We start from the raw sequence: 25,524 nt of genomic DNA, 5'->3' as shown, positions 1-25,524 counted from the left end.
TCTCCTGGAGCTCAAGCTGACAGGCATTTGAAGCCTGCTGGGCCTCACAGCTGCTTTTCTGCCAGGGGCATTCCCATCTCTTATTTTTTAGCCCAAATAAAGGTTTGCAAAGCTGAGTTTTGTGAGAAGTGCTTCATATTTGGATTATTCTTAACTTGGGAGTTTCCCTTGGCACCAAAATCAGGGGGTAAACCCAACATGGCCTCAAAGGGCCATAAGATCCCAGATATCCAATCCCCAGTTCCCTCAGCATTGGTTCATTAAAGCTTTTCAGGGGTAATTTAGCAAACTTCAGGGTTTGGTGACTTCACCATCAAAGCAACACGAAACCTGTGCAAAAGGAACTTAACTAAAGCTGGCTAAACGCTGCCCAGACCTGGCAGAAAGCGCTTCCCACACCTCTCCTGGAATTCTCTTTCCCAGCCCTTCCAGCTTCGGAAGGCTTCTGTGGGAGCCTCAAGTCGCGGTGCAGCTCAGAACCTGCACGTACCTAAAGCAGCCCCACGGGAACACGAAGCTTCCCTCGGGCATTTCGTTTCTTTACCCCAAACATTCTTCCCACTCAGCCACAATCTAGAAAGGAAAGAAAGGAAAAGAAGGAAGACCAATTAATTCTGACATAAGGAGTCTTGACTATTCCAACACACTGCCAGGTGAAAAAACATCCCTGCCAGGCTAACAAATCCCCCTGATACTGTCTCCATTCTGTATCAATTATTTAAACGCTGTATTAAGGAGCGTAAGGACACAATGCTTGGAATTCTCAAAAATGGCTCAGCTTGGCTACTCCAAGCACTTTCTCACCCGGGGAGCTGAGCTGTCCCACATTTAAACGCCACATTTGATCCAAATCCCATAGAAATCTGATATTGTTTGGCTCCTGAGCTTTCCCAAAAGCTGTGCAGTCAAGCCTGGAAATCCTCACTGAAGCTTTGCCATGTCACATCGGGATTTACCCTTGGGAAAACGCCACTCTCAGCACTTGGGTTTCAAGAGGTTGCACCCAATGTTACAGACACAGAATTCCTGCGGGGTTTGGCATTTCCTGCACCTCCAAACACGTGAAAAGAAGGAAGTGCAGAGTCCCGAGGCTCCATTATTGCCATTCTCCTCACATCCCTTTCCTCAGCTGCACGTGGCTTTGTGCCTCCTCTGAAGGGCTGGAAAGGAATTTGGGAACCCCCCTCAGCTTCTTCGGTTTTCAGCTTTTTCTCTGAGCCGGCCCAAAAGGCAAACAGGAAAAAAAAAACCCCAGAAGTGCACAAAATCCCAGCCCCTCCCAAGATGCAGCTCCTCACACCAAACCTTGGGAGAATCCCTGGTGCTTCCAACACCGCTGCAATCCCACCTGGAGCTGAGCTTACAGGGTGCTCTGCCTAATCCACATCCAAGCCTGGATAGCCCAAAGCCTGCAAGAAAAGAGGAGGCAAAGTGAAAAGGAGTGAGGGGGAAAAAATCAGAGTTTCAGGTTTTTCCCCTGTTTGCAACAGGATTGAAGGGCAGGATGGAGAGGTTTTGTGGAAAAGAAGTACCAAAGGCTGCTTCATTCCCAGCAATTAGCGCTGCTCAGGTTGAATCCAAGAGGCCCAATCCACCAGGTTTAAACAGGAGCGGCCGACAGGATGGGTTATGACACAGATCTGTGAAGCTGGAGCCTTCTTCCTTCTCCCGGGCTCTCCCAGAAATTCTCCATGTCCGGACGCGCTCCCGCTCTCCCTGCTGGGGAGGACGGACTTGGATAGCCCGGGTGACTGGTGAGCCTAAAACAATAAGTGATGCAGTGATCCAAGTGTTTTTCACAAGGAAATGACATATTCTCTGGACCTGGGATAACCCATATCCCATGGCCTTCTCCAGGAAGAGTCCCAGCTGGATAGGGTCTCCCAGAAAGGATTCCATAGGGGCTCACCTTCTGCTTGGAGCTCGGCTGAATTCCTCAGCAATCCCAGGGAATGTGGCCATTGGAGGCTTTGGGCAGATTGGGCTCAATTGCGTTTTTAGGTTTTGTTACCGTCTCTCAGACTTCCCACTGGAATGTGGTCTCCAAGGAATATGTAAATCCCATTGGATTCCTGCTCTTTCGGACAATTTTTTGTACCATTCCTGTACAAAACGAGGCCCCCTGTTCGGATGCTTTTCCCCACCGTTCCCCAGCAGTTTTATCTGCCAGTGCATTCCCTGTGCTGGTTGGGCTCTTCCCAGATCTCTGAGCTCCTTCACAAGGCAGGAGATCCATTTGGCCCAGGAACTGAACCCTCCCAAGGAATTGTCTGATGCCATCTCCACATTTCACAGCTGATCCTTGTGCTCAAAGGATCCCTCTTTCTTCCCTCCAGCCAATTCCAAGCCTCGCTGCCCCCAGCTGGGAACAGTCCCCAGGCCGATCCCTGCAGTCTTCCCTGCCAGGATCCTGCTCAGGAATCCATGGGCTACAAACTGAAGAATTAATTCTTCCCACCCCTGCCCAGTTCTAATTCCAAAGGATTTGGTGGCTGCCTTACCCGGCTGGAGCCTGCTTCCAACTCTGTTCTTGCTGCTTCTGCTGCTTTCCATTTCCCAGGAATTCCACCAACGGAGCGACAGCGTTTTCCACCTCCTCCTCCAGGATTCCCTCTGTTGCGTTCGGGTGCTGGAAGGATATCAAAACCTGGGCCTCACTATCAGGAATTATATCCCCGGATTTGTTCCTTTCCAAATGTCACCTCTTCCCAACAAAGCACTGGCCATCCAAGGAATTCTAGAGAGCGATGTGCTGACCGCTGCTTACTCCTCTGGAATGTCAGAGCTTGGAAAAAAAGGGCAGTTGAGGCTTTTCCTGGTGCTGCCCATGAAGTGTATTTTACCTAAGTGCCCCTGCCCATGCCTTTGCCTGTATCCGCCAAAAATCCACCCATTCATTCCCCAGCTGCTGCCTCCCTCTTTTCCTGGATCCAACAGAATTTTAACAGGTGAATATTCCCCTCTGGAAGAGCACCTTGCATTCCAAACCTAAGTACAAACAAATCATTCCCTTGGACCTTCCTTATTAGAATTCCACTGAGAACGGTGGATGCAAAATGATCCTCTCCTGGCCCCTGCTGGATTCCTGGAGCAGGGATCCTTTCCCTCTTCTCCTCCCCCCCCCCCCCCCCCCCACCCCGCAGTGACCACCCTGCCCTGCCCCCTTATCAGGCTTTGTTCCACAGCTCTTGTCTCCAACTCTTGCATCCTTTCCCTCACTCCAGGAGCTCCCAGCAGTTCCACACCCTCTTTTCTCCCATCCTGATCCTTTCTCCAAGAACAGAGCTCTGCATTTCAATTCCCTTCGCTTTTCTCCGACAATTCCCACCAATCCAGACCTAAAGCTGACACAAGGAACACTCGGTGCCCACAAATGCAAATCCAGACCTGGCCATGCCTAAACCAGCAAGTCTGAACACACAATCCTGGACCATCTGCATTAATTCAAACCTAACAATTAGGACACACTGAAGACTTCAACATTCCCAAGAAACATCCTGTTGCCTTCAACTCCCTGGGGTTTTTGCTTTGAACTCATACGGATTAGGGGATCAAGGGATTTCCCTGAAAAAAACCTGTGTGGTGCATGCTGGAATCCCCTATCCCGTGAATCCAGGGAGTGTTCAAAGCTTAAGTCCAACCTGGCCCATCATAAATTTTTGCCAACTATCCCCCAAATGATCAGGTTAACAGAACCCTGCTCTGGTGCTGCGTTTTTAGTATTGGAAAGCCAGGAATTACTTTATTCCCAGAGCGAGGCTCTGGATATGGGCTTGGGGAGAACAAGACCTTACCAACTTACAGAGCCAGGGGATGACGTTTGGGAACAATCCTGGACTGCCTGGCAGCAATTCATTGTACCTCTTGTCACCCACGAACACCTTCACCCACTCCTCCAGGAGCCCGGGCCAGCGGCTCTGCTTCTCTTGGAGCAGGAGGCATTCCCCTGCCCACTGCAGGGACCTGCAAACCATTCCGGAGTCAGCTCCGAGCCAGGGACGGGGCAACACCCCGTCCCACGGCTCCAGCGGCTCGGGCCCTCGGTAATTCCGGATCTGAGCCTCGTAATCCCTGCAGGGAAGAGGCCGGCTCAGGCCGGGATCGCAGAGGGTGGGAAGCGCCCGGGGTGGGCGGAGGCTCTGCCACCCCCACGGCCGCGGCATCCGCACAGCTCCGGGGGACGGGGCCCGCCCCGATGCCGCTCCCCGTCCCGTTATGCCGTTCCCCCGCTCCCCATCCCGTTCCCCCGCTCCTCGCTCACCGCCCGGGCCCGTCCATGCCCGCCTGTCCCCCGCCGACCGCGCCTGCCCACTCAAACTGGCCGCGCGCGGCCGCGCCACGCCTCCCCATTGGCCAGCCCTCGGCCCGCCCCGCCTTCCTATTGGCCGCTGGCCCCGTCAATCACGCGGGAAACCCCGCCGCCCGCAGGCACCGCTCCCACGGCGGCCGCTACACGGCGGCCCGGGCGCATCCCCAGGGGAAAAGGAGGCACAAAAGGAGCAATTGGGAAGTTAAAGGGGAAGGAAGGCTGCGCAGCGCCCGCGGCGCCCCGACAACGAGGAGCAGCCCCCACTCCTCTCCCCATCTTCTTTTCCCACCTCCAAGCCCTGCCCAGCACTGAGGGAAATCTGACAGAGGATTCATAAAGAGCCCTCGCTGAGAGCAGTCATCGCCCCAGGCCTTCAGGCTTGGCAAGATTCTGTAGTGAACGGACCCAAATTCAATTCCCAAATCTCAATCTCTGACAAGTCCTGTTGGAAAGACAGCGGACAGTCCATCAGAACACGGAATTAAAAGGCTGCACAAGGAATAACAGAAGCTTTCCCAGGAATAGCCCAAGTTCCTTTTCTCCCTCACCGGTCCGGGGCCGTGAGACCGAACCTTGGGCCCCAGGAGACAGGAGAGGTGTTATCAACACTCGAACCTCCAAAGCGTTGTTATTGCTCAGAGAGCTGCGCCGGCACTGAGCTACTCCCATGCGCCTGCAGGGCTTTGGGGAGGGGCAAGACCACGTCCCACTCCTGCCTGGAGAAATTTCAACGCCCTAAAAAGTCATTTCCCTTCTCTCTCTCTGACCCAGGGCCAAAGCAGCTGTGTAGAACAACCCGGGGGATTTATGGGAGGGTGACTCTCTCAGGAAAGACCCCAGACCCTGAGGAAACAAACCCACCCCAAATTTCCAGCTGAAAACACGCTGCTTCCTGAACAGCAGCGCACAAAACTCTCTATAGCCAGACAGGAGACGACAAACCAGAAAAAGCCAAAAGATGTGCTCTGCTTGCATGCACTCTCTGACTGGTAATTCCAAAGGAAATTCCCCACAGATCGTAAGCAGTCACCTACAATTTGTCCTCTGCATTCATGACTGCCTTGGCTTTCTGTAGAAGTGTGTCAAACATCCATGCAGGCGTCAGGGCCTGGGCTGGCTCGTTTATGGCTCTTCCTGACAGGCCCAGGCCAAACCCAAGCACCCCCCTCACTGCTCCAGCCCCGCTTTCAGGGAAATATTGACACGGCTTAGAAATACTCTCCTTCCCTGCAACTCACTCCCTCCCTGCGCATCCCCGGAGAGGATTTACTCCGCTCTTTGTTCCCGACAGCACCTCTCCAGCGCAAATCCCACTTCACACAGACACAGACCTAAGGCAATGGTTCCAGCAGCAGCTGCAAGCCCCAACTCCCTGTCTCCTGCACAGCTCATCCAAGCACTCCCAGCAATCTCACCTCGGCCCAGAGACTCTCTGTCCGCAGAGGGAAACACAACCCGATGGCACGCAGCTCTGGCACCACATTCCCTCTTCCCTTCTCCCTTTTTCCAGCACACCAGGCTGCTGGAAACAGCATTCCCTAGGCAGTTCATCCCAACACAGAGAAGAGGAGCCTGTGACTTACCCACACCATGGGCAGGACAAGGGGGGCCCTAGCTGGCAGGGACAGGTTCTTCTAGCACAGAGGTTTCTGAGCCCAAAAAGGAGCCTTACTTTGGCTTCCCTGACTTATTCAGCAGCCTTTTAGAAACACGTGGCAGGGAGGGAAGCTGCTTTTCCTGCCACCATTCAGCTGCCAAAACCAGTAACCCCTCCACAGTGCTGCTGCAGCCTTGCCTGGCCCTGGGGCCATAGAGCAGGAGCCTTGTGGGCATGAACCTGCCCTTGATGCATCCCCTGAGCAAAACCCACTAGTGAAAGGTGGTGAGAGCAACCAGCAGGGGTGGTAAGCAAATCTGTGAGCCCTTAGGAGAGGCCTGTGCCATCAGAAATGTAGAATGGTGTCTTTCAGTCGAAAGGGTCATACAGTGTTCATCTAATCCAGTTGCCTCACCAAACACGCTGACATACAAAATAATAAGCAGAAACCTTATTTCTGGTATTTCCTCACTTCTAAGTCTCAGAACTTGCAACTAAACCTACTCAATCTGTAAATTTGCGTATGTCATTGATTAGATTATTTGTAATCTTTCTCACTGCTGAAGGGTTAACACGGTGTCCTTATATCCTGATGCTTATAAATAATTAAAGACACAGCAGAATTCTTCACTAAAATCTACCATAGTCTTTTCCAGAACTGATTTCTAATCCTTTCCAAGACAGCTGCACAAGTTAATATTAAAAAAAAAGTGCTGAACCATATTTCACAACTTGCCAGCTGCCTGCCAGGGCAGAGGGGTGCATGGTTCTGGCAGGGAGGGCACAGCCTCAGCACCAGCCTGCTTGGAGAACCTCCTCTGCTCAGTGCCAGTGCCTCAAGCAGCAGTGCCTCAGGAAGGAGCATTCCCAGCCCATCCAAAAGGACATAGGGATTTACTGGTCTGGCCACGGGGAGGGGGTGAGTGCTGCAAGGGGGAGGCTCTTGCACAAGTCTGGAGTGGGCAAAGAAGGCACAACTGAGAAGGAATGGCCACCTCAGCCCCTCTCCTTCATTACAGCTCTGCACCTTCCCCTACCTGTAGGTCATAGGGAGAGGTGACAATGGGCACTGAGGGAATCAGTTGGCTGAGCAAGCTGGCGGGCAGAAGGTCCAAGAAGCTGACTTGTAAAAAAAACCAAAACCTAGAAAGGTTAATCGTGATTAACCACATATCAGAAATGCCTTCCTCTCTAATGGTAAAGCCACTGACACACTTTTTCTCCTCTTGCTTTGTCATTTATCTCGTAAATCAACCCATCTGCTTTCAAACCAAACGTGCCAAGTAAATATGAAGATTATTAGGAAGCCTTTTTATTTCCCTAGAGCCAATTAAACAGCTGGAGGTTACATTTTTTTAATATTGCCAAGCTGTTACCAGGCGTAACAAAAGGCAGTTGGCTGCACACACAGCCCCGCAAGGTTTCACCGGGCTGATGCAGCAAAATCAAGGAACTTGTGCCTTGCAACCAGCTGCAAATGCCGGAGACGCACCGCTGATTTTATGGCAGCTGTCACACCAGAAGAGCTGATCCTCCCAGACAGTGGAAGTACACAATTAGGTCACATTAAACATCGAGAAAATGCCACAGCAGTTCCCCATGCCAACTACAAGTGAGTGACACTGGAAAACAGTTCCTAGCTGGCAAGAACCATCCCAGCATCAGTGCATAATTTCTGCTAAAAGTTTACAGATGAAGTCTGAGGGTGCAGAAGCGTGAGCAATCACCCAAACAGAGGGATTCATAACGCTTTCCCACAAGGCAGAGAAGTGAGACAGGCAAGCACCAAAGACTGGTTTATCCCCCCTGGGAAGCCACCGCTACCTCCTGTTCACAGAAACAGAGGGGCTGGCTACAGCATTCCTTCAGGAGGGTTTCCTTTAGGGCCAGAATAACAAGATGAAGCAGTGATGCTCACAGCAGAAGCTTCAGACTTGTGAAGGCTTTTTTTCCACGTACAACACCAAGCTCCTAGCCCTACCACAGGAGCAAAAGTGTTTGCAGTGTCCTTACCATTGCACCCACACACTACAAAGTACGTCCTTGGCCAGAGGTGGACTAGCGAGAAAAGCACAGCCCACTCTGCTTACAGAAAGCCTTTTTGCATCCTGTCAGCACCACCTACATTCAGCTTAGTCCAGTCTTGCAAACCTGAAATCAAAGGTAGTTATGAAAGGTAGCTGTTGTCACAGGTAACAGACATTCTGTTGCACAATATTTGGTGCTCGCCACAAATTGCACTGAAACAACTTCTATGCCATTGCCACAACAGTGGTAATTATTTAAAACATGAATAAAAGGGCTCTGTACAGGAGGGCAATGCTGCATGGGGAGAGAACACACCACACCATGTAAACTTCAACACTGTGAGAAGTGTCAGTCTATGTCTTTTTACTCCCATATACTCCCATGTATCTTGAAACTACTTGTGGAGTCTACTGATTACAAAAGCATGGTAATTTTGCCTGTGATCAAAGACATAGCAATGATGCAGCAGCAAGCAGTGCACCTCAGGGAAATGTTACACAGTTTTTGGGATGGTAAGTGGGCAGCACAGCTTTCTCAGCACATGAATTAACACCTCAATTCTTTAAAAGTTTCCATTTTACCAGTTTCTTCACCAGGCTTTTTCAGTAGAAGCACTAGTTGTCACGATCAGCAGTCCTGCTGCAGTATCTCCTCTGCACGCATCCTCACAGAGCATCCCCATGCTTCGCTCCCAAACACAAGAGCAAGGCTATTCTTTACACTTTTAGGTCAGCCCTTTAGCACAGGCCAGGAGCAGCATCTCCTCCCAAAAGCAGCTGTCAGAAAGGCACAGGCAGATATGCATGCAGGAAGTAACCTCCTGAGGTACTGCTGCTGCACTGCCCATGACCAGGGTCTGAGAGCAAAGCCATGCACCAGCACATGCTAAGAAGCAAGCTGAGGGCTTACAGGAAACAACCAACCTCCAAGATATTTTGAATTGTGAAACAATTTAAGCTACAGCCCAGAACAAAGACATCAAAGTTATGACACCCTCCTAAATCAGATTTAGTCTGGTCTGTCATGGCACAAGATTACAATGTCACACTTTCACAGAATGGTTAAAGATTGGAAAGGGACCACTGGAGGTCACCTAGCTCCCAGACATGCAAGGGTCCCCCAAAGCAGGTTGTTGAGGATTGTGTCCAGATACCTTCTGAAAACCTCCAAAGAGGGAGACTCCACAACTTCTCTAGGCAATCTGTTCCAGTGCTTGGTCATCCACACAGTAAAGTTCTTGCTCATGTACATCAGTTTCTGCCCGCTGCCTTTTGTACTATTGTTGGGCAAAACCCAACCAGAGCCTGGCTCCATCCTCTTGGCACTCTCCCTTCAGATACTGATAGACTTTGATGAGGTTCCCCTCTCTGGCGTCTCTTCTTGAGGCTGACCAGGGACAGCACCCTCAGCCTTTCCTCATACATGAGATTCACCTTAATCATCTTTGTTACTCTAAGCTGGACCCTCTCCAGAGGCTCCATGTCTCGCCTGTCCTGAGGAGCCCAGAACTGCACACAGCACTCCAGATGTGGCCTCCCCAGGGCCGAGCGAAGGTGTGGGGTCCGTCCCTCCCGGGGAGGCTCCGGCGGCCTGCGTGAGGGCCGGGCAGGAGCGGGGCGCGCCGGCTGCTCCCTCGCGGGGCCGCGCTGGGCTCGCAGCGCTGCGGCTGCCGGGCCCTCGCTCCCGGCAGGGCCCGGCCTGGGCCCCACCGCCCGTGCGGGAGCACCGGCCGCCAGACCCGCCTCCCGGGACACAGCCCCGCTCCCGCCCGACCCCTGCCCCGCTTACAACACCTCGAGCCATAAGTGACAGCTGGGCTTCGCAGGACCGAGCGCGATGGAAAAAGGGAATCCAGCTGAAATACACATGGCCTCACACTCCCAAGCTGTAGGGTGGTCTGATGAGAGCAAGAGCTCATCAAGACAGGTCCAGCCTAACCTGGGGGAGACCTGGGACAGAGGAGCTTGAATGTCCCATACCTGGGAAAGCAACAAAAAGCCTTAACCAAAAATTATTTAATTCGTTTATATTCAGCATAAGTTCTCCTCCCTACCTCCCCATGACCCCAGCCAGCCTGGGTTTTGTAGAGTAATTTTAGGGCTCCGTGTTTCTGACCAGATCTCATCTACTGTGACATCTGAAAGAGCCCAGTGAGTGGAAGGCTCCAGCCCACAGATAGCCAAGAAAATCTAAGATTTCCTTGCTGCTCATGCAGTTTTCTCAGACTGTTTGTCAAAAGTTATTGGTGGCTATTTTTTAAATGAAAGGAGTAGAGAGAAAATAGCTTTGCGGCATATTGGGCTAGCAGATTGTTCAGACTCTGTACAGGGACAATAAAGCTTTTAGGATCCTTTGATTGACATATATAATGAATGTAGCTGTCAAACTTTTGTGCAGCAATTTTATTTTGTATTGGCAAGCTATTTCACTGGCCAGGGTTTTGCATAAAAGGAATAATTCACATTGTTGTGGTGCTGCTATTTACAGAGCCTAGAGGACAGTGGCATCACTACAATATAAATATTAATATTCAAATTTCTTTTGAAATACATAATTCTGTATGCAACCTATCCTACGTGCACATCTTCACACAGGGAGAAAGGCATTGTTCTGCAGAGAGAAGGGGGCCTGGAGCCGCTGGGGGTTGTTATTCATTCACTGATTCATTCTGTAGCCTTTGAAAAGCCACTTAGTTACTCTGCACTTTAATGTTTCTCTCTGTGGAGCAGAGAACAAAGCCTCAACACAAACTGCCATCACTGTTACCAGTCAGAGTGGCAGAGGTCACAGAGCCAGCATGGGGTCAAGGGGCTGCTCTGAGCAGCCCGTGTGTGCACAAAGCCCAGGACAGCTGTGCTCTTCTCAAACAGCTGCTTTCTCCTGCCGAAGCAGCGGCAGGATCAGCTTGGGCTACCTAAGACAGCAGTTGCTGCTTGCCCACTACCTTTCTTTGATTATGAACAATAACTTGCCAAGAAATCACTAGCCTCAGAGAAAACAGGCAGAAAGCAAACGAGAGGGCAAAGCAAAACATAAAGGAGAGAGGGGGGAAAAAAAAATCCATATAAACAAGGATGACTCTCACACTCTATTTGCTATGCAGTCAAGCCCACAAGTGGGTTGTGTATCTGAAGGTGGAAATACAAAGACATGTCCTGTTCCCTGGGGAAAGGTAAGCAACTTCTCAAATTATCTTTAGAGGCTGTTATTAGCCTTGCACTAGCACTGACATACCCTGTGCCCAAAGCCACAGCATGCACACACTGTATCCATAAAAAGAGATATTCACAGCTCATAGAAGTGCTCATAGAAGTGCTGTGCAGCTCATAGAAGTGCTGTGCCCGTGCTCTGGTACCAGTATCATTTAAAACAAAACAAAAAAAAAGTTTGAGTAGCAAGTGAGCGCATGGAAAGGACTTGAACGGCAAGAATTTGGAAAGAGCATGGGAATCCAGCTTGGGGTGCTGAGGTCAATGGGCACACAATTTTTTAAGAGTGTACCAGGTTTGTTTGTTCAGTCATTCCTATATTCATTTTCAATTCCAGAGACAGGAGCTTCATGTCTAGCCCCAAAATAACAGCATTGTCTGAGACAAAGCCAACTTGGTAAGGGGTACCAGAGCTTTTCCCAGCCCATTTATGTAATAAAGCATTATATACAACTGTTGGAAAACATACCAGTTTAAAAATTTTTTATATATGACTTTGGCCAGGTTTGCTCATCTTTGCCTCAGGGAAAGGGAACTGAAGCTTCTTTCCAGGGCATTGTTTCTCTAGGTGAGGCCTGATGGGTTTAGCATTTCAAAAGACTAGGAGTAGCCCCAATAAGATAAAGCCATTGAGGGAACATCACCAGAACAGATGTCAGCGGCCATCTAAGAACATCTACCCCTGAAGATCTAATTAACATCAGAAGCGAAGAAACACAGATCTAATAGGAGACCAGATACTAGGAACTACACAACTTGAGACCAATGAACACTGACCCAATTCGTTTCTATGAGTTTTGACTGTAAAAAAGATCTGAAAATTCTAGTAAAGGTCATGTGTCATGGAATGATTCTCTCGGCACACCCGGGCTATGTGTGGATGAGATGATTTCTGTGCTACATCCTGGCCAGAGAATAAAGTAGTGCCTTGACTCTCTAACATTAAAAATGTTGCTGGAGGCTTTTTTGTTTTTCCTGCAGTTTCGGTGACACAACCAGGAAGCAGAACAGGAGCTTTATGGCCCTGTTACTTGGGTCCTAAAATACAGAGAAAGAAGACAGGGCAGAGAGCAAAGAAGAAAAACAGAGCTTTGTCCTCATTCACATCATAGCCCTGTAAGGCTTTGACCAAAAGATATAACTGTATAGTGAAACATCTATGGGGGACTCTCTTGTCTGGCACAGAGGGGTTCTGCAGATAGACTTCCAGGGCAGGGAAAGAGTACCAAGTCGGCAACACAAATTACTTCAGGCCAAACTCCAATACATAACTATAGATTCCATAGATACATCCAGCCTTAAGCCCAGAAGCAATACAGGTGGGGAGAACGGAGCCTGGGTGATTTAAACTACGTGTTTAAGCAGTTCAAGGTAACTGGAAGTAGCGCTGGTGCCTCTGGGTTTCTCTGTTCATTATTTAAGGTGAACATAAAAACACAGAGTGCAGGAGCCCAAGGATGTTCCTCACTGGCTTCAAGCTGGCAGTTTCCTAAAAGCAGCGCTTGTTGCTTTCCTTGGTTTGCCGACCAGCAGTGCCACCTCCCCTCCCTGCTGCCATGGAGCTCAGCCTTCCCCAGTGTTAACAAAATGGCACGTTACTCTACTTGGCCAGATTTTAGCTCTGAGAATTTCATTCTGAACAGTTCAGCATCTGCTTTAGCCAAAACAGTTCCACTATTTCCAGGAATATTATTAAAGGAAAAATAGACTGCTTGGCACATGTTACATAAATTCAGGCAACCTTTTATATGAGGATCTCTAGCTTCAGAAGGGAAATTTTGAAATCTGGCAGAGAGGTGACCTTTGTGGTAGAAATGTGTCTATCCCTATTAAAACCTACCTAACTTTGGCCAGATTATAGAGCAGGGAAATACTGCAGTTAAGGGCGCAGTAAAGAGTTCTGAGAATTGCACTTACTTGCTGTTTCTGCTGTGGGCAAGAGGTCCCTTATCTCCTGCAGAGCTGCAGCTTGTGCTCCCCCACTACCTTGGCCAGTTATGGCTGACAGGTCCTCCATGGCTGGATGACGAAATTACAGAGCCAAGGGTGAGCAGAGAGACCAGCATTCCATCTGACGTCTACATACATTCCCGTAATTTTCTGATACAGGACAGCCCCATCTGTCACACAGCCCAGGTTCAACGGCAGCATCGCGAGTGCTGCGCAGGCACGAGGGCACTGCAGAAAACAAACTGTGACCAAAAAAGTCAGGGCAATTACAATACATAGATGCACAGCTGGAAGAATTAATGTCAAGCAGACAATGGCATTACAGATGTCCCCTAACAATGAGGGCTTGAATCTGCTGTCTCAGTAAAACTCTCTAAATTAGGTTTGTGTGCAGCATACGGAGAGTTTCTGAAAGAAATATAAATATAGGCCATCATTCTGCAAAGCTTCACAAACCCAAACCCTTGCATTCAGGTGCCATCTCACTGACTTTGCTGCAAAATCAAGGCCATTCACGTTAAAAGCACAGACAAGAACATCTGCTCAAACTGAACTTGTAGAAAAAAGCCCCAGTCCTAGGTAAGGCAGAACACACGTGTTTTAATTTTTAAAGTCACTATGACACAGAGACTTGTTAAGAAATGCACGTGCTTTTAGATGTATAGGGCTGCTGGAAGGAAAGGCTGAAGTTTTTTTACAAATGCCTGTAGCTCATAGGTTAAGACTACCATCAGACCGATATCCTTCAACACTCCAACTTCAATACCAAAATTGTAAGAACCTCCTGCATTCCATTCCCTAGTACGGTAACAAGACAAAGTCCTCACCCACCCTGGATCGTCCAAACAATAGAATACAAGGTTGAAACGAGCCTTGTGGTTTGAGGGGCACCTTCTGCCCAAAAAGCCCAACTGTGCATCCAGATAAAAATGAACACCACAAATAGAGAGTACAAAAACCACGGAACACCGCTTCCAGCAGGCGCCCTCGTCGGTATTTAAAGGCGTGGCTCAGGCAACAGCAACAAAGCCCCGAGGCAAAAAGCCTGGGAGGTCGGGGTTGGGTTTTTTTCCATTCAAGCCACACGTGTTCCCCAGCGCCCATTACCGGGACTCGCTCCGGGCTGGCGCCGTTCCACGGTGCGAGGGGACCGGAGAAGCCACGCGACCCACGGCACCGGCGGCACTCGGTGCCCGGGGGCGGCCCCGCGCCGGGAGAGCCCCGCCCGCCCCCGGCACCTGGACAGCTCATCCTCTGCACCTGACACACTGGGGCACCGGGCTTTCCTTCCTATGGATAACAGGGGAGAACGAGGGGGGGGAAAGGATGATGGACAGATGAGGGGGAGAGGGGGAAGAGAGGGGAGTCGGGTTGGGGAGCAGGGAGAAAGGAGGGCTGGGGGGATCGGGGATGCACAGGGGAGCTGGGAGAGAGGGTGGGAGGCACTGGGGAGAGGGTAGGAGGGAGGCTGGGAGAGAAAGGGAGAGTGTGGGGGAGAGAGAAAGAAACTGGGGGGGTCTCTGCTTTCCTACCCCCCCGCAGATCCATCACCTTCATCAGCAGCTTGGGCCAGAAGCGGGGAATGTTGTGTTTGCGGTAGTTGATATAGTGCTCAAAGGCCAGCAGATACATCTCCTGGCACTTCTCAATCTTCTCGACACAGATCAGCCCCGTCAGGTCTGCGGGAATCAGGGAATCATCAGGGGATTGTGGAATCATGGAATGGTTTGGGTGGGAAGGGACCTTAAAGCTCACTCAGTTCCACCCCCCTGCCATGGCGGGGACACCTTCCACTATTCCAGGGTGCTCCAAGCCCTGTCCAACCTGGCCTTGGACACTTCCAGGGATGGAGCAGCCACAGCTTCTCTGGGCAGCCTGTGCCAGGGCCTCAGCACCCTCACAGGGAGGAATTTCTTCCCAATACCCCATCACAATCTCCCCTTTTCAGTTTAAACCTCTCCTTGTCCTGGCACTCATTGCCCATGGAAGAGTCCCTCTCCCAATCCCATACCTGCAGGGATTCTCCCTCCCACAGGGCTGAGTGTCCCATGCACCCCCTGGGTGTTGGGGTGCCCACCCCACAGACCCACGTCAGCCTGGCAGGGGGCCCCAGGGCACCAAGGGGACCTGTGCCTGGGTACCAGGGATTGGGGTGCCCACCTCATGCTCCTGGGACCCCTCCCAGCCTGGCACAGCTGCCTGAAGCTCTGGGAATTGGGGTGCCCACTCCAAACCCCCCCAAAATCCAGGGGGGGCACGGTTTCCCACCCAACACACCCTGAAGATGTTGTGAGGCTCTGGCATCAGGGTGCCCACCCAACACACCCCCAAGACAGTCAGGACTCTGGGCATTAGGGTGCACACCCAGTGCACTTCCACGTGCTGGGGGTTGTGGGCAAGGGGGTGCCAACACAACAATCCCCGTGCACAGCCTCTGGGCATGGGGTGCCCTCCCAATTCCCCCTGAAGCTGCTGGGGATCTCTGGCATCAGGGCGCCCACCCAACACCTCCCCAGGACAGTGAGAACTCTGGGCATTGGGGTGCCCACCCAACACCCAACCCTGATTCCTCTGGCATGGGGTACCCACCCCATTCCCCCACTACTGGTGTGCACGCACACCTGAGGACATGAGCAGCACAGCCTGGAGCAGGGCCACCTCGGTGTCATCCAGGTTGAAGGCAGAGAGGGACTTGCCACGGTGGCATTGGGGAACGTGGTGTGGCCGTGTCACCCCTGGGACCCCCACAGCAGATGGGTCATTGGGGGGGTGTGGTGTGACTGTGTCCCCCGTAATGGACAGTGGGGTTTGGGGGTGCAGTGTGACCGTGTCCCACTCTGGGACCCCCACGGTGGACAGTGGCAGGGGGTGCAGTGTGACCCTGTCCCCCCTCCCTGAGACACCCCGGGGGGTGTGATGTGACCCTGCCCCCCCTCTGGGGCCTCCATGTCACCGGGGAACACTCGTGGCAGGGCCAGTGCAGCAGCCAGAAGAGGAAGCTGCGTGACAGGGCCAGTGACAGGGCCAATGGCAGGGCCAGGGCCACCCGCGGGCACAGCTGTCCCCTTCGGTCACTGCTCACCCCTGAACTCTTTAGGGGTGACCAGCTCAAGGACACTGGGCAATGTCCCAACCCCCCTCGACTGCCCAAGGACACCGGTGACATCCCAAACCCTGGCACTGCCACCATGTGTGTGCTGAGTGTGTGAGTGCTCAGCAGATCCTGGCTAGGGCTGGGGGCCAGGGTGGGGGACCGAGATGGTGACAGAGTCCCTCCACTGCATCCCCTCACCAGGAATTTCCGCTTCTGCTTCCAGTGGCTGCCCTGGGCATTGGTGCTGCGGTGGGCTTCTGTCACAAGGCGGATCAGCTCCCACTCCTCGGCGCTGGGGCGATGCTGCAGGGACTTGATCATCTCCTCCTTCTGCTGCCACTCCCGGTTCTCCTCGATCAGCTTCCGCTTGGCTACCTGCTTCGAGTCATCCAGCACCACTGCCGGACCCCCAGCATCAGCCAGGATCCCCCCACATCAGCCAGGACCCCCCATCCATGCATCCCACAGCTGCAGCATAGCACCCCATGGTGACCCCCCCCCAGCCTCCTCCTGTGGCTGCTCTGGGCATCCCAAATTGCCCCATAGCACCAGGACCCCAACCCACCTCCCAAAAGCCCCCCACTATCATCTGGGATGCCCCCCAGTCAGCTAGGACCCCCCATTCATGCATTCTACCCCACTGCTGCATCACATACCAGCCCAGTCCTGCAGCTACTCCGGGTACCCCAATGTGCCCCAGGGTGTCGGGACCCCAACCTGCCCCCCAGCCGAGCCCCCCCACGCCCCCCAACTCACGGTCCATGGCCATGCCCACGGAGATGCACTTCTTGAAGCAGCAGAGCTGGCACTGGTTGCGGGTGACCTTGTCGATGACACAGGAGTAGGTGGGGTGCAGGTTCTTCTGGATGGTCCGACAGAAAAAGCCCTGGGGAGGGCATGGGGGAGTGACCCAGTGAGCACTGCTGAGCCCCCCTAGCCCCCTGCCCCAAGTCACCTTGCAGCCCTCGCAGGCGATGCAGCGGTAGTGGTAGCTGGCGGCCTTGTCCCCGCACACCACGCACTGTTCATCTTTGTCCAGGTAACTAGGGATGTACCCTGCGGGGACCCCCAGGTCAGGGACCCCCAGGGCACCCCAGAGCAGGGACCCCCGCAGCGGGGACTCATGGGGTGCTCCATGACAGGGATTCCCATGACAGGGACCCTCAGGGCACCCCAAGTCAAGGACCCCTGGAACACCCTGTAGCAGGGACCTTCCCACACACCCCACATCAGGGATCCTCCAGGAATCCTGAGTCAGGGACCCCCTTGCATGCCTCACATCAGGGACACCCCACACACCCCATGCCAGGGACCCCCAGTAAGCCCTCCCCTCCCTGTGCCTCAGTTTCCCCTCTGTCTGCACCCACTGTCTGCCCCACCACTACCCCTGCCCTGGCACGGGAAGGGTTAACACTGGGGGTGTGGGGGGGGGGTGCCTGAGCCCCCCACGCCAATAAAGCCCCCATTATCCCATTATCTGGCCGGGAACCGGCAGCGGGGGGGGTCCCTGTCCCCCTGGCACACAGAGACCCACTGTCCCTGTCATTGTCCGTGGTCCCCCCGCCTGGCAGGCCAGGAACCAGCCCCCCACCAGAGTCCCCCCAGCCTCCCCACCACCGACTGCTCAGGGAAACTGAGGCACAGATTGCCCATGATGCATGGGGCGGTCCCCAGCACCCTGGGCCCCTCATGTCCCTCCCGGGAGCCCACCCTTGTGTTTTGGGGGGGCTGGAATTGGGGATCCCCGAAGGGTGAGAGGGATGGGAAAGGGACCAGATGCCTGGGTCCCCCCTGCATGGAGCACCTGTAACTCAGGGGAGTGTCCCCAGCACCCCAGGACCGCCGCACCCACCCGGGATCCCACAAACCCAGGCGTGGGCACCCCTCGAGCCCACTCTGGCGCTCTGCAGGTGCCGGATGCGGGGGTCCCTGGGTGCTCCCTCCCTCCGGGAGCGGGGCGGGTGCAGGGGATGGGCGGGAGCCGGACGCTTGGGTTCCCCCCTGGCCCCCCATCGGGTCCCGCCGGCGCCGGCTGCTCCCCGCCGGGAATGGGGCAGGGCGGGGGGCAGTGCCCGCAGGGCCCCCCTTATCGCCCACCCCAGGGCGCTGCCGCCCCAATGGCGGCACCCCGACCCACGAGGCGCCGAGGGGGATGTGGGGGACTGGGACCCCAGCAGACCCTGCAGGGATGTGGGGTGCAGGGGGGGACATGGGAGTGGGGTATCCATGGGACTCTGGGGTGCCTGGGGGACATGGGGACCTTGGGGTGTCTGCCAGGGACATGGGGTGTCCACGGGACCCTGGCGTTCCTGGGGTGCTCACAGGGGATAAGGGGTGTCCGTGGGACTCCAGGGGACCCGGTCGAGACATGAGGCGTCCGTGGGACCCTGGGGTACCTGCATGGACACAGGAATCTTGGGGTGACCATGGGGGACAAGGGATGTCCATTGACTTTGGGGGACCCAGGTCATACATGGGGTGGCCAGGGGACCCTGGCAAGGACTTGGGGCCCCCAGGGTGCCTGCCAGGGACATGGGGTGTCCGTGGCACCCTGACTTGCCTGAAGAGACTTGGGGACCCCAAGATGTCCACAAGGAACACGAAGGGTATCCAGGGGTCCCTGGTAAGGACTCGAGGCCCCTACAGTGCTCACACGGAGTGCCTGCAGAACCCGGCAAGCACATGAGGTACTCGGGGGACCCGGGGGTGCCCAGCAGGGCCATGGGGTGCCCGGGGGGGTTCGGGGGGTGCCGTGGGTCCCCGTACCTGACATGCTGCTCTTCACCAAACATTGGCTGCTCTTTCTTTTGCGCTTCCCATCCAGCCACCTACGGGAGGGGGGTGACAGGCTGAGAGGGTGCCCACGGATTCCCGCTGCACCCCCCCAAACTTCCAACAGCTCCCCCAAAACCCCCCTCGAACCCCCTTCTCTGCTGGGAAATGGGCAGCCCCCACCCGGGGGTCCCAGTGCAGCGATGTCACAGGTGGGGTCCAGCCCGGGAGTGCGGGATGGGGGGGGGTAGGAGAGGGCCCTGGGGACCCCCCCCACCCAGAACACCCCTGTCGGGACCCCCCCCTCCGGGACACGACACCGCCCTGGGGGGGCTGGGACCGAGCGGGGGAAGGGAAGGGAAGGGAAGGAAAAGGGTGGGGGAGGGGAAGGAAAAGGGTGGGGGAGGGGCTCCTTCCCAGTCAAAGACAAAATGTCCTTTTGGCTGAGCGGAGAAGTGACGTCATCGGGGCTCAGCCAATGGCGGGCGGCGGGGGTCCGCGCGCGCCCGTCCCCGCGGGGGGGGCCCGGGGCCGCGGGGATCGGCACCTGCGGGGGGGGAGCCCCGGGGACCCCGCATCCCCCGGGGCCGCTCCAGCCCAAGGGGACCCCGGGCCGCCACCCCCCACCGGGGGCCCGAAATAGTCCCGGGGGGGGGTGGGGGGTGAGGGGAGGGGGCGGCTAGGAGAGGCACGAGTGGGGGGACACCATGGCGGGGCACGAGTGGGGGCATGTGGGCGTGGGGACACAGGGACACCAGGGGATGGACCTAGCCGGTGACATGTGGGGGGGCAGGGGGACACGCAGGACATGGGCACGTGTGGGGATACCCAGAACGTGACATAGGGACACTTGGGGACATGTGGGGTACAGCGGGGCTGGGGGACACCTGGGGTACGGGGATGTACAGGACATGGGGACACCCAGGTTCGGAACAGGAGTGGGGACACATGGGGTGGACGGGGACATGGGCACAGGAACAAAAAGGGCACCCAGGACACAGCGACACACGAGGCATGGACATATACACAACCACACAGGGACACATGGGGACACAGGGGGTACCCAGGGCACGGACACATACGTGACCACGCAGGGATGCATGAAGGCACACTGGGCACGACGACGCAAGAGACACAGTGGGCACTGGGACATGGAGACACTTGGGGACACACACGGCATTCGGACACAGAGGGCACAGCCAGGTATGGGCCATACAGGGATGTGCTGGGACACGCCAGGCGTGGTGCCACACGTGTCCGCCGCATGTCCCCGTGCTGGGGTGGGAGCTCACCGGGTGTCCTCTGGCTCCAACAGCGGGTCCAGGGTGCTGGGCTTCTGTTCCATTCACTGCAATTCCATCAAGGAGCGCTCAGCACCGACCGAGGGGGCTCCGGCGCCACGCGGGGGGCCACGGCTGGGGGGCCACGCCGCGCACCCCATGGTGCCCCTCAGTGCTCAGCACCGCGCAGCATCCCGGGCTGGATCCTGCGGGACAGGGGGGTCAGCCCAGACCAGCCGTGGGGGACACAGAGGGGACACCCAGGGAGGGGTGTGAAGCCATAAGGGACCCCCAGGAGCTGTGGCCACCGGGGAGGACTGGGTGTGAGCATGCAAGAAGGGAGGGAAGGAGGAGTATAAGGGCAGGAGAAAGAGGGGGAGCGGGGGCCTCACCTGGGCCACGCCCGGGGAGGCCGGCCCGGCCGCAACCTCCCCAGGCTCTAAGGGAGCAAATGGCGGCAGGGGGCGAATTCCGGGGCTTCAAACACCTCGGCCCCACGCACCTGAGCCGGGCCCGGGACCGCCCCAGAGCCCCGGCCCCGCCCGGCCCCGGGGCCCGCCCTGCCCGGCACGGGGGCGGCTCCATCGCTCGGGGCCCCGCCCCTCTCTCCCGGGCCGGACCCGCCCCGCGCACCGGGGCCGCTCCCGGGACCGGGGCTCCGGGTCCTGCTGGCGGCCGCTGCGGGTCCCGGGCGGCGCCGCCTCTTCCCCGGCGGGATTGGGGCTGGCATCGGGACCGGGAGGAGCCGCTCCGGGACGGGCGCTGGGGCCGAGCCCGGCGCTGCCGCTCCTGCTCCGGCCGGCTCTCCGCGGGGAGCCGGGGCTGTGCCAGCGCCCGGGCAGCCCCGGGATCCCGAGCCGGGCCCGACGCGCCGGGCCGGGCTCCGCTCAGCCCTGAGCCCCTCCCGGAGCCCGCCTTGGGCCCCACGACGCGGCCCCGGGCTCTGCCGCCAGCCCCGGACGCGGCGCTGAGTCGCTGCTCCCGAGCTCTGCGTGAGGCCGGGGAGCCCGGCTTCGGGCTGTGCCTAAGGCAGGACTCGGAGCTCAGAGACACAGACTCGCCCTAGCCCGAAAAGCCCGCTTTGAGCATCAAAACACAGCCCTTGTGCTTTAATTCAGGTCCAGCAAAATGCAGCACTTCAGTTTCTCTTTGTGAGCCCAAACACACAGGACTGGCTCTCTTCCTCAAGCCCTGAAAACAGGATTTAGTCACTGTTTCGGAGTCCCAGCACTGGCCGTACCAACCTGCTCTCAGGACTTTGTAGATAGAGAAATGCTGCTAGGAAGGATTTTCTTGCTATTTTCTAAGTCTGTGAGAGACTGCACAAAATCCCAGCCCCTCCCAAGCTGCAGCTCCTCACACCAAACCTCGGGGGAATCCCTGGTGCTTCCAACACCGCTGCAACCCCACCTGGAGCTGAGCTTCCAAGGTGTCTAATCCACATGCAAGCCTGGATAGTCCAAAACCTGCAGGAAAAGAGGAGGCAAAATGAAAAGGAAAGGGGGGAAAAAAACCCAGAGTTTTGGGTTTTCCCCGCATTTGCAACAGGATTGAAGGGCAGGATAGAGAGGTAAAGAAGTACCAAAGGCTGCAGTATTTCAGGTGATTCAGAAGGGAGAACCCATTAGTTACAATAGCATTAGTAAAGGCAAACATCTCCTATTCCCTCATTTTAAGGGGTTCAGTTGAAGCAAACTCCCCTTTTTCAGCATTTTAAGGGTTTAAATCCACACTTCTACCCATGCCCTGGCATCAAATCTCTCACAAGGGAGCGAGCCCAGTACATATATAACCTAATGCTGCCCAAGAGTCCATTACTTTTCTTGTTCTTATTCATGACACTTAGGGCCCTAACTAGAAGCCCCAGCAGGAGCTACACCATTTATACTACTACTATTCTTCTCTTGCCTACTTAGTTGCCTACAGCATACTACCCAGGAATGACTAATGAACAATTACACATGTTAACAAGGAATTACCCAACTCACCTGCCTATGCTGCTGAGACAAGAAGCTTCTTCTCTTACCTGTTATCTACTCTTTTGGCAGGTGTGGCTGTAGTAAAAAAAGAAGGCACCTACAGAGCCCCTTACTCCCCTGGAATTTAAGTCAGAGCAGCCAAACAGCTACAACTCCTCCCAGTGCTTTTATCCCTGATGGTAAAATTGCCTCCTCCCTTTTCCCGGGCATTGTGGGAACGAGAGGCGGGCCTGGCCAGGGGTATATTAACCCCAGTCCTGGGTAAAAGAGGCCCATTTCCTCTGTGGGGTTAGTGGGGGTAAGGGTGTCTTCTTATTTCTGTGAAGGGGGTCTTTTGGGTTTTCTCAGCTTTTTTTCAGCAGGTACTTTTGGTATCTGAAGTAATAGAGGCTTTGAAGACTCTGTGAAGAAGATAGCATTAAGTGCATGGTTCATGGCAACTTCCTGAAATTCCAGATTGTGTCAGGTACGATACTTCAGTTTTTTCAGCAGATTCATTTTGCTGCAAGAGGAAGCTACCCTGGGTCCAAGATGACATTGGAGATGGAGGCTTCTGATAGGTAAGCTAAGGACTGTAAGTATGAGTGGGAGTGGGAGCAGGGTCCCAGTTAGTAGCTGACTTGTTGGGATTTGGCTTGTATGCCACTCCACGGGTGCATTGATTTTGGTTTTCTTTGTCATAGCTGACTAAGATGCCAACCTGGTGATCACAGTGCCTTTGGAGAGGGCTGAGGTGGACTCCTTTTGCATCCAGTGTGGATTCACATTGTTGGTCACCTAAAAGCTAAGTTGGGGGCCAGGACCTAGAGATGGGATGATAGCAGGGTAGTGGGTTGGAAATTCCTGGGAGAGATGTAAAAATTAGTGTAGGGGAAAGGGATGCTCTCCAAGGGGCTTGTTAGGCAAGCTAAAGGGAGTAGCCCTACTTTTGATTGCAACTGTAGGGTGTGCAGCGCAGAGCAGTTCCAGTGTGTGTTGTCTCGTCCCGTGTGTGTTTTGTGTTTCTGGCATCCCTCGGATCAGATCTCTGTGCCTTTTATCCTTAAGGGGCTTATCATAAGCATTGGCCATCATCTCTAGGTTCTTGAACTTTCATACTTCTTGGTAGGATGCCAGTGTCACTTGTTCTTTTACCAGTGGGCTTGGCCGCATCTTGGAATCATATCTTGGAAGCATTGAGTCAGATGTCTTTTGAGGCCTTGTTCCCGGCTGTACTGCCATCCATCCTTTCCAGCCGTGAGCTGTAATGTCCTGGGGCTTGTAAGATTGTCAGGAGATGGGAGCATTCTAAATGTGGCATTGTCTCTCACAGCCATCTTGATCACTGTGACTGACAGTTCTTAGAAGAGGTCACTGTTACAGTCTTTTCTTCTGCTCCTTAGAGCCTCCTTCATCCACCATTGCCACACCCTCGGTTGTCTCTTTTGGCGTCGTCTCTTCTTCTTGCCATCGTTCTTCTTGCCGAGAGCTTTTTTTATCATCCTTGTGTCCTACTGTTTGTAGTATAATGTGTTGAGTTTGTGTCTTGCCTGGAATTGCTCTGCCCTGTAGAGTAGTCCTGAGGGGGGGTAGGTGGAGAAGAAAGGAGACTTTAGAGGGAACCTTTTGCTTTGCTTAGCCACCTGAGCCATGCCTCGGACAGAGTGACTGTGGCCAGTCTGTGTGGTGTTCAGTGCAGATGTGGGAGTGGTGCAGTGGTGTCTTGCAGTTTTATAGTAGTTTGTCCTAAGGCCCACTGTTGTGGGATCCTAGGCAGTTTGCTTTGAGGAATGAGAACTTGGGAAAGGCTAAGCTTTCCCTGTCTGTCTGGGTAACTTTGACAAATAATTCTTTTGCAGATGGATAGGATGTAAACCTGATATGAACAGAGGAGGCCAGAGGAGCACAGCAACGAGGTGGGTCGGTGCCTGAAGTCCAAGCTATGGCCTGACTTTGGGCTCTACGTTTACCTCACTGTTGGGACTTTCATTTTGAAGATGTGAAGTGCTTGAAGCAGCAGGGTATTGGCACCGGGGGGACCATGAGCTGGATGAGTATTGATTCCAGCACAGAACTGGATGTTACTGGAGTTGTTGTATTAGTGATGAAACTATAAGTAGCCTTTGATTTTTTGTGTTTTACAGGTGGTCTGCAGCATTCAAATTGCTACTCCAACATGAGAGACACCCTTCCAGACAGAGGTCACAGTCGAGCACTTTCAGGTGGAACCTGCCTCGGCAATGCAGCACTTTTGGACACTACATTGGTATGTGCCTTTCCATTTTGTTTTGCCCCTTCTCCCTTGGGAAGGTTGGTCATCATTCAGCTTTTCAGGGGTGGTGTTTCATGGTGGTTATGTTGCAGGGCTGTTCTTTGTCCTTATTTTTAGGAAGTAAACCTGGATATCAGCAGTCAAGGTCAAGTGAGTGAGGTAAGCAGTGACCAGTGGACACAACCAGTTATTGCTTGGGTGCCAAATTCTGGGGCAGCTCAAAGCATGCATTGTCTAAGCATCCATTTGTGTGTTTTAGGTGGCCCACTCGTATTATGCCTACAGGGGCTGAACCCCCTCATGGACCAGCTGATGGAGCCAGTTTATCACCCTTGAGCTGCCCCTGTGAGCCTTCCAGAACTATTACAGGACTCTGCGATGAAGCCTGTACCTTTTCTGTTTGAAGGTGCCATCTGGGCAGCCTTTGGCAATGGTTGAGGAGTTGCAGCGACTCGGGGAGGGAGGGAGGAGCGAGGGTCCACTCAAGTTTCAGCAATGCCCCATCACCTTGTCTCCTTTTAACCCAGGTATACCCTGTGACGGCAGCCTTGGAGTGCGGCCACGGTGTATGAGCCGAGGACCGGGGCGTTCTCAGGAGACGGTGAGTAGTGGGATTGTTGGGTTTTGGCTGATGTGCTGCTGAGTTCAGGCACTGATGTTTGGTTTTCTTTCTTGTAGTAGACTAAGAGAGAACAGCTCACTGAGGGCAGGAACTCCCCAGAGGACGAGGCGGCCTTCTTTTGCACCTGATGAGGATTTGCATCCCTGGATATCCGAGAGCTAAGTCGAGGGCTACACCTCAGGGAGGGGGATGAGAGTGGTGTGCTGGGTCAGGACTTGGTGGGAGGGATTTTTGAATTAGCTTTGGAGATGGGGATGTCCACGAGAGGGCCCCTTAGGCCGTGTAAAGGGAAAGTCTCACTTTTGATCACAATGCTGAGGTGTACAGGGCAGAGCAGTCCTGGTGCGTGTTGTGTCACTTGTCTATTGTGTGTTCTGTGTCTTTTGGGCATCGTGTCACATGTCTTCTGCCTTACCCCTTTGAGGGGCTTATC

At 54.4% G+C, this 25,524-nt stretch overlaps 1 protein-coding gene and 1 long non-coding RNA gene across 2 annotated transcripts; one reads left to right on the top strand and one right to left on the bottom strand.

The window, feature by feature from the left end:
• Window positions 1–14,393: 14,393 nt before the first annotated feature.
• Window positions 14,394–20,304, bottom strand: LOC138104495 (thyroid hormone receptor alpha-like). The gene is made up of 6 exons (XM_069003792.1): window positions 20,252–20,304; window positions 18,954–19,015; window positions 17,143–17,243; window positions 16,944–17,073; window positions 16,386–16,585; window positions 14,394–14,772 (listed from the first exon to the last, which is right to left on the bottom strand). Exons 1-6 carry the CDS (start codon window positions 20,302–20,304, stop codon window positions 14,767–14,769), a joined length of 552 nt encoding a protein of 183 aa, XP_068859893.1. The 3' UTR covers window positions 14,394–14,766.
• Window positions 20,305–22,522: 2,218 nt separating this feature from the next.
• On the top strand, window positions 22,523–24,117 carry LOC138104802 (uncharacterized). Its single transcript, XR_011148297.1, has 3 exons — window positions 22,523–22,778; window positions 22,902–22,986; window positions 24,057–24,117. It is a non-coding gene; the product is annotated as an uncharacterized lncRNA (long non-coding RNA).
• Window positions 24,118–25,524: the final 1,407 nt, after the last annotated feature.

This window comes from Aphelocoma coerulescens, chromosome 1A (genome assembly GCF_041296385.1).
Source record: "Aphelocoma coerulescens isolate FSJ_1873_10779 chromosome 1A, UR_Acoe_1.0, whole genome shotgun sequence".
Classification (NCBI taxonomy): Eukaryota; Metazoa; Chordata; class Aves; order Passeriformes; family Corvidae; genus Aphelocoma; species Aphelocoma coerulescens.
The sequence above is the reverse complement of the archived record's forward strand: the minus strand, read 5'-3'. Positions and strand labels throughout refer to the sequence as shown.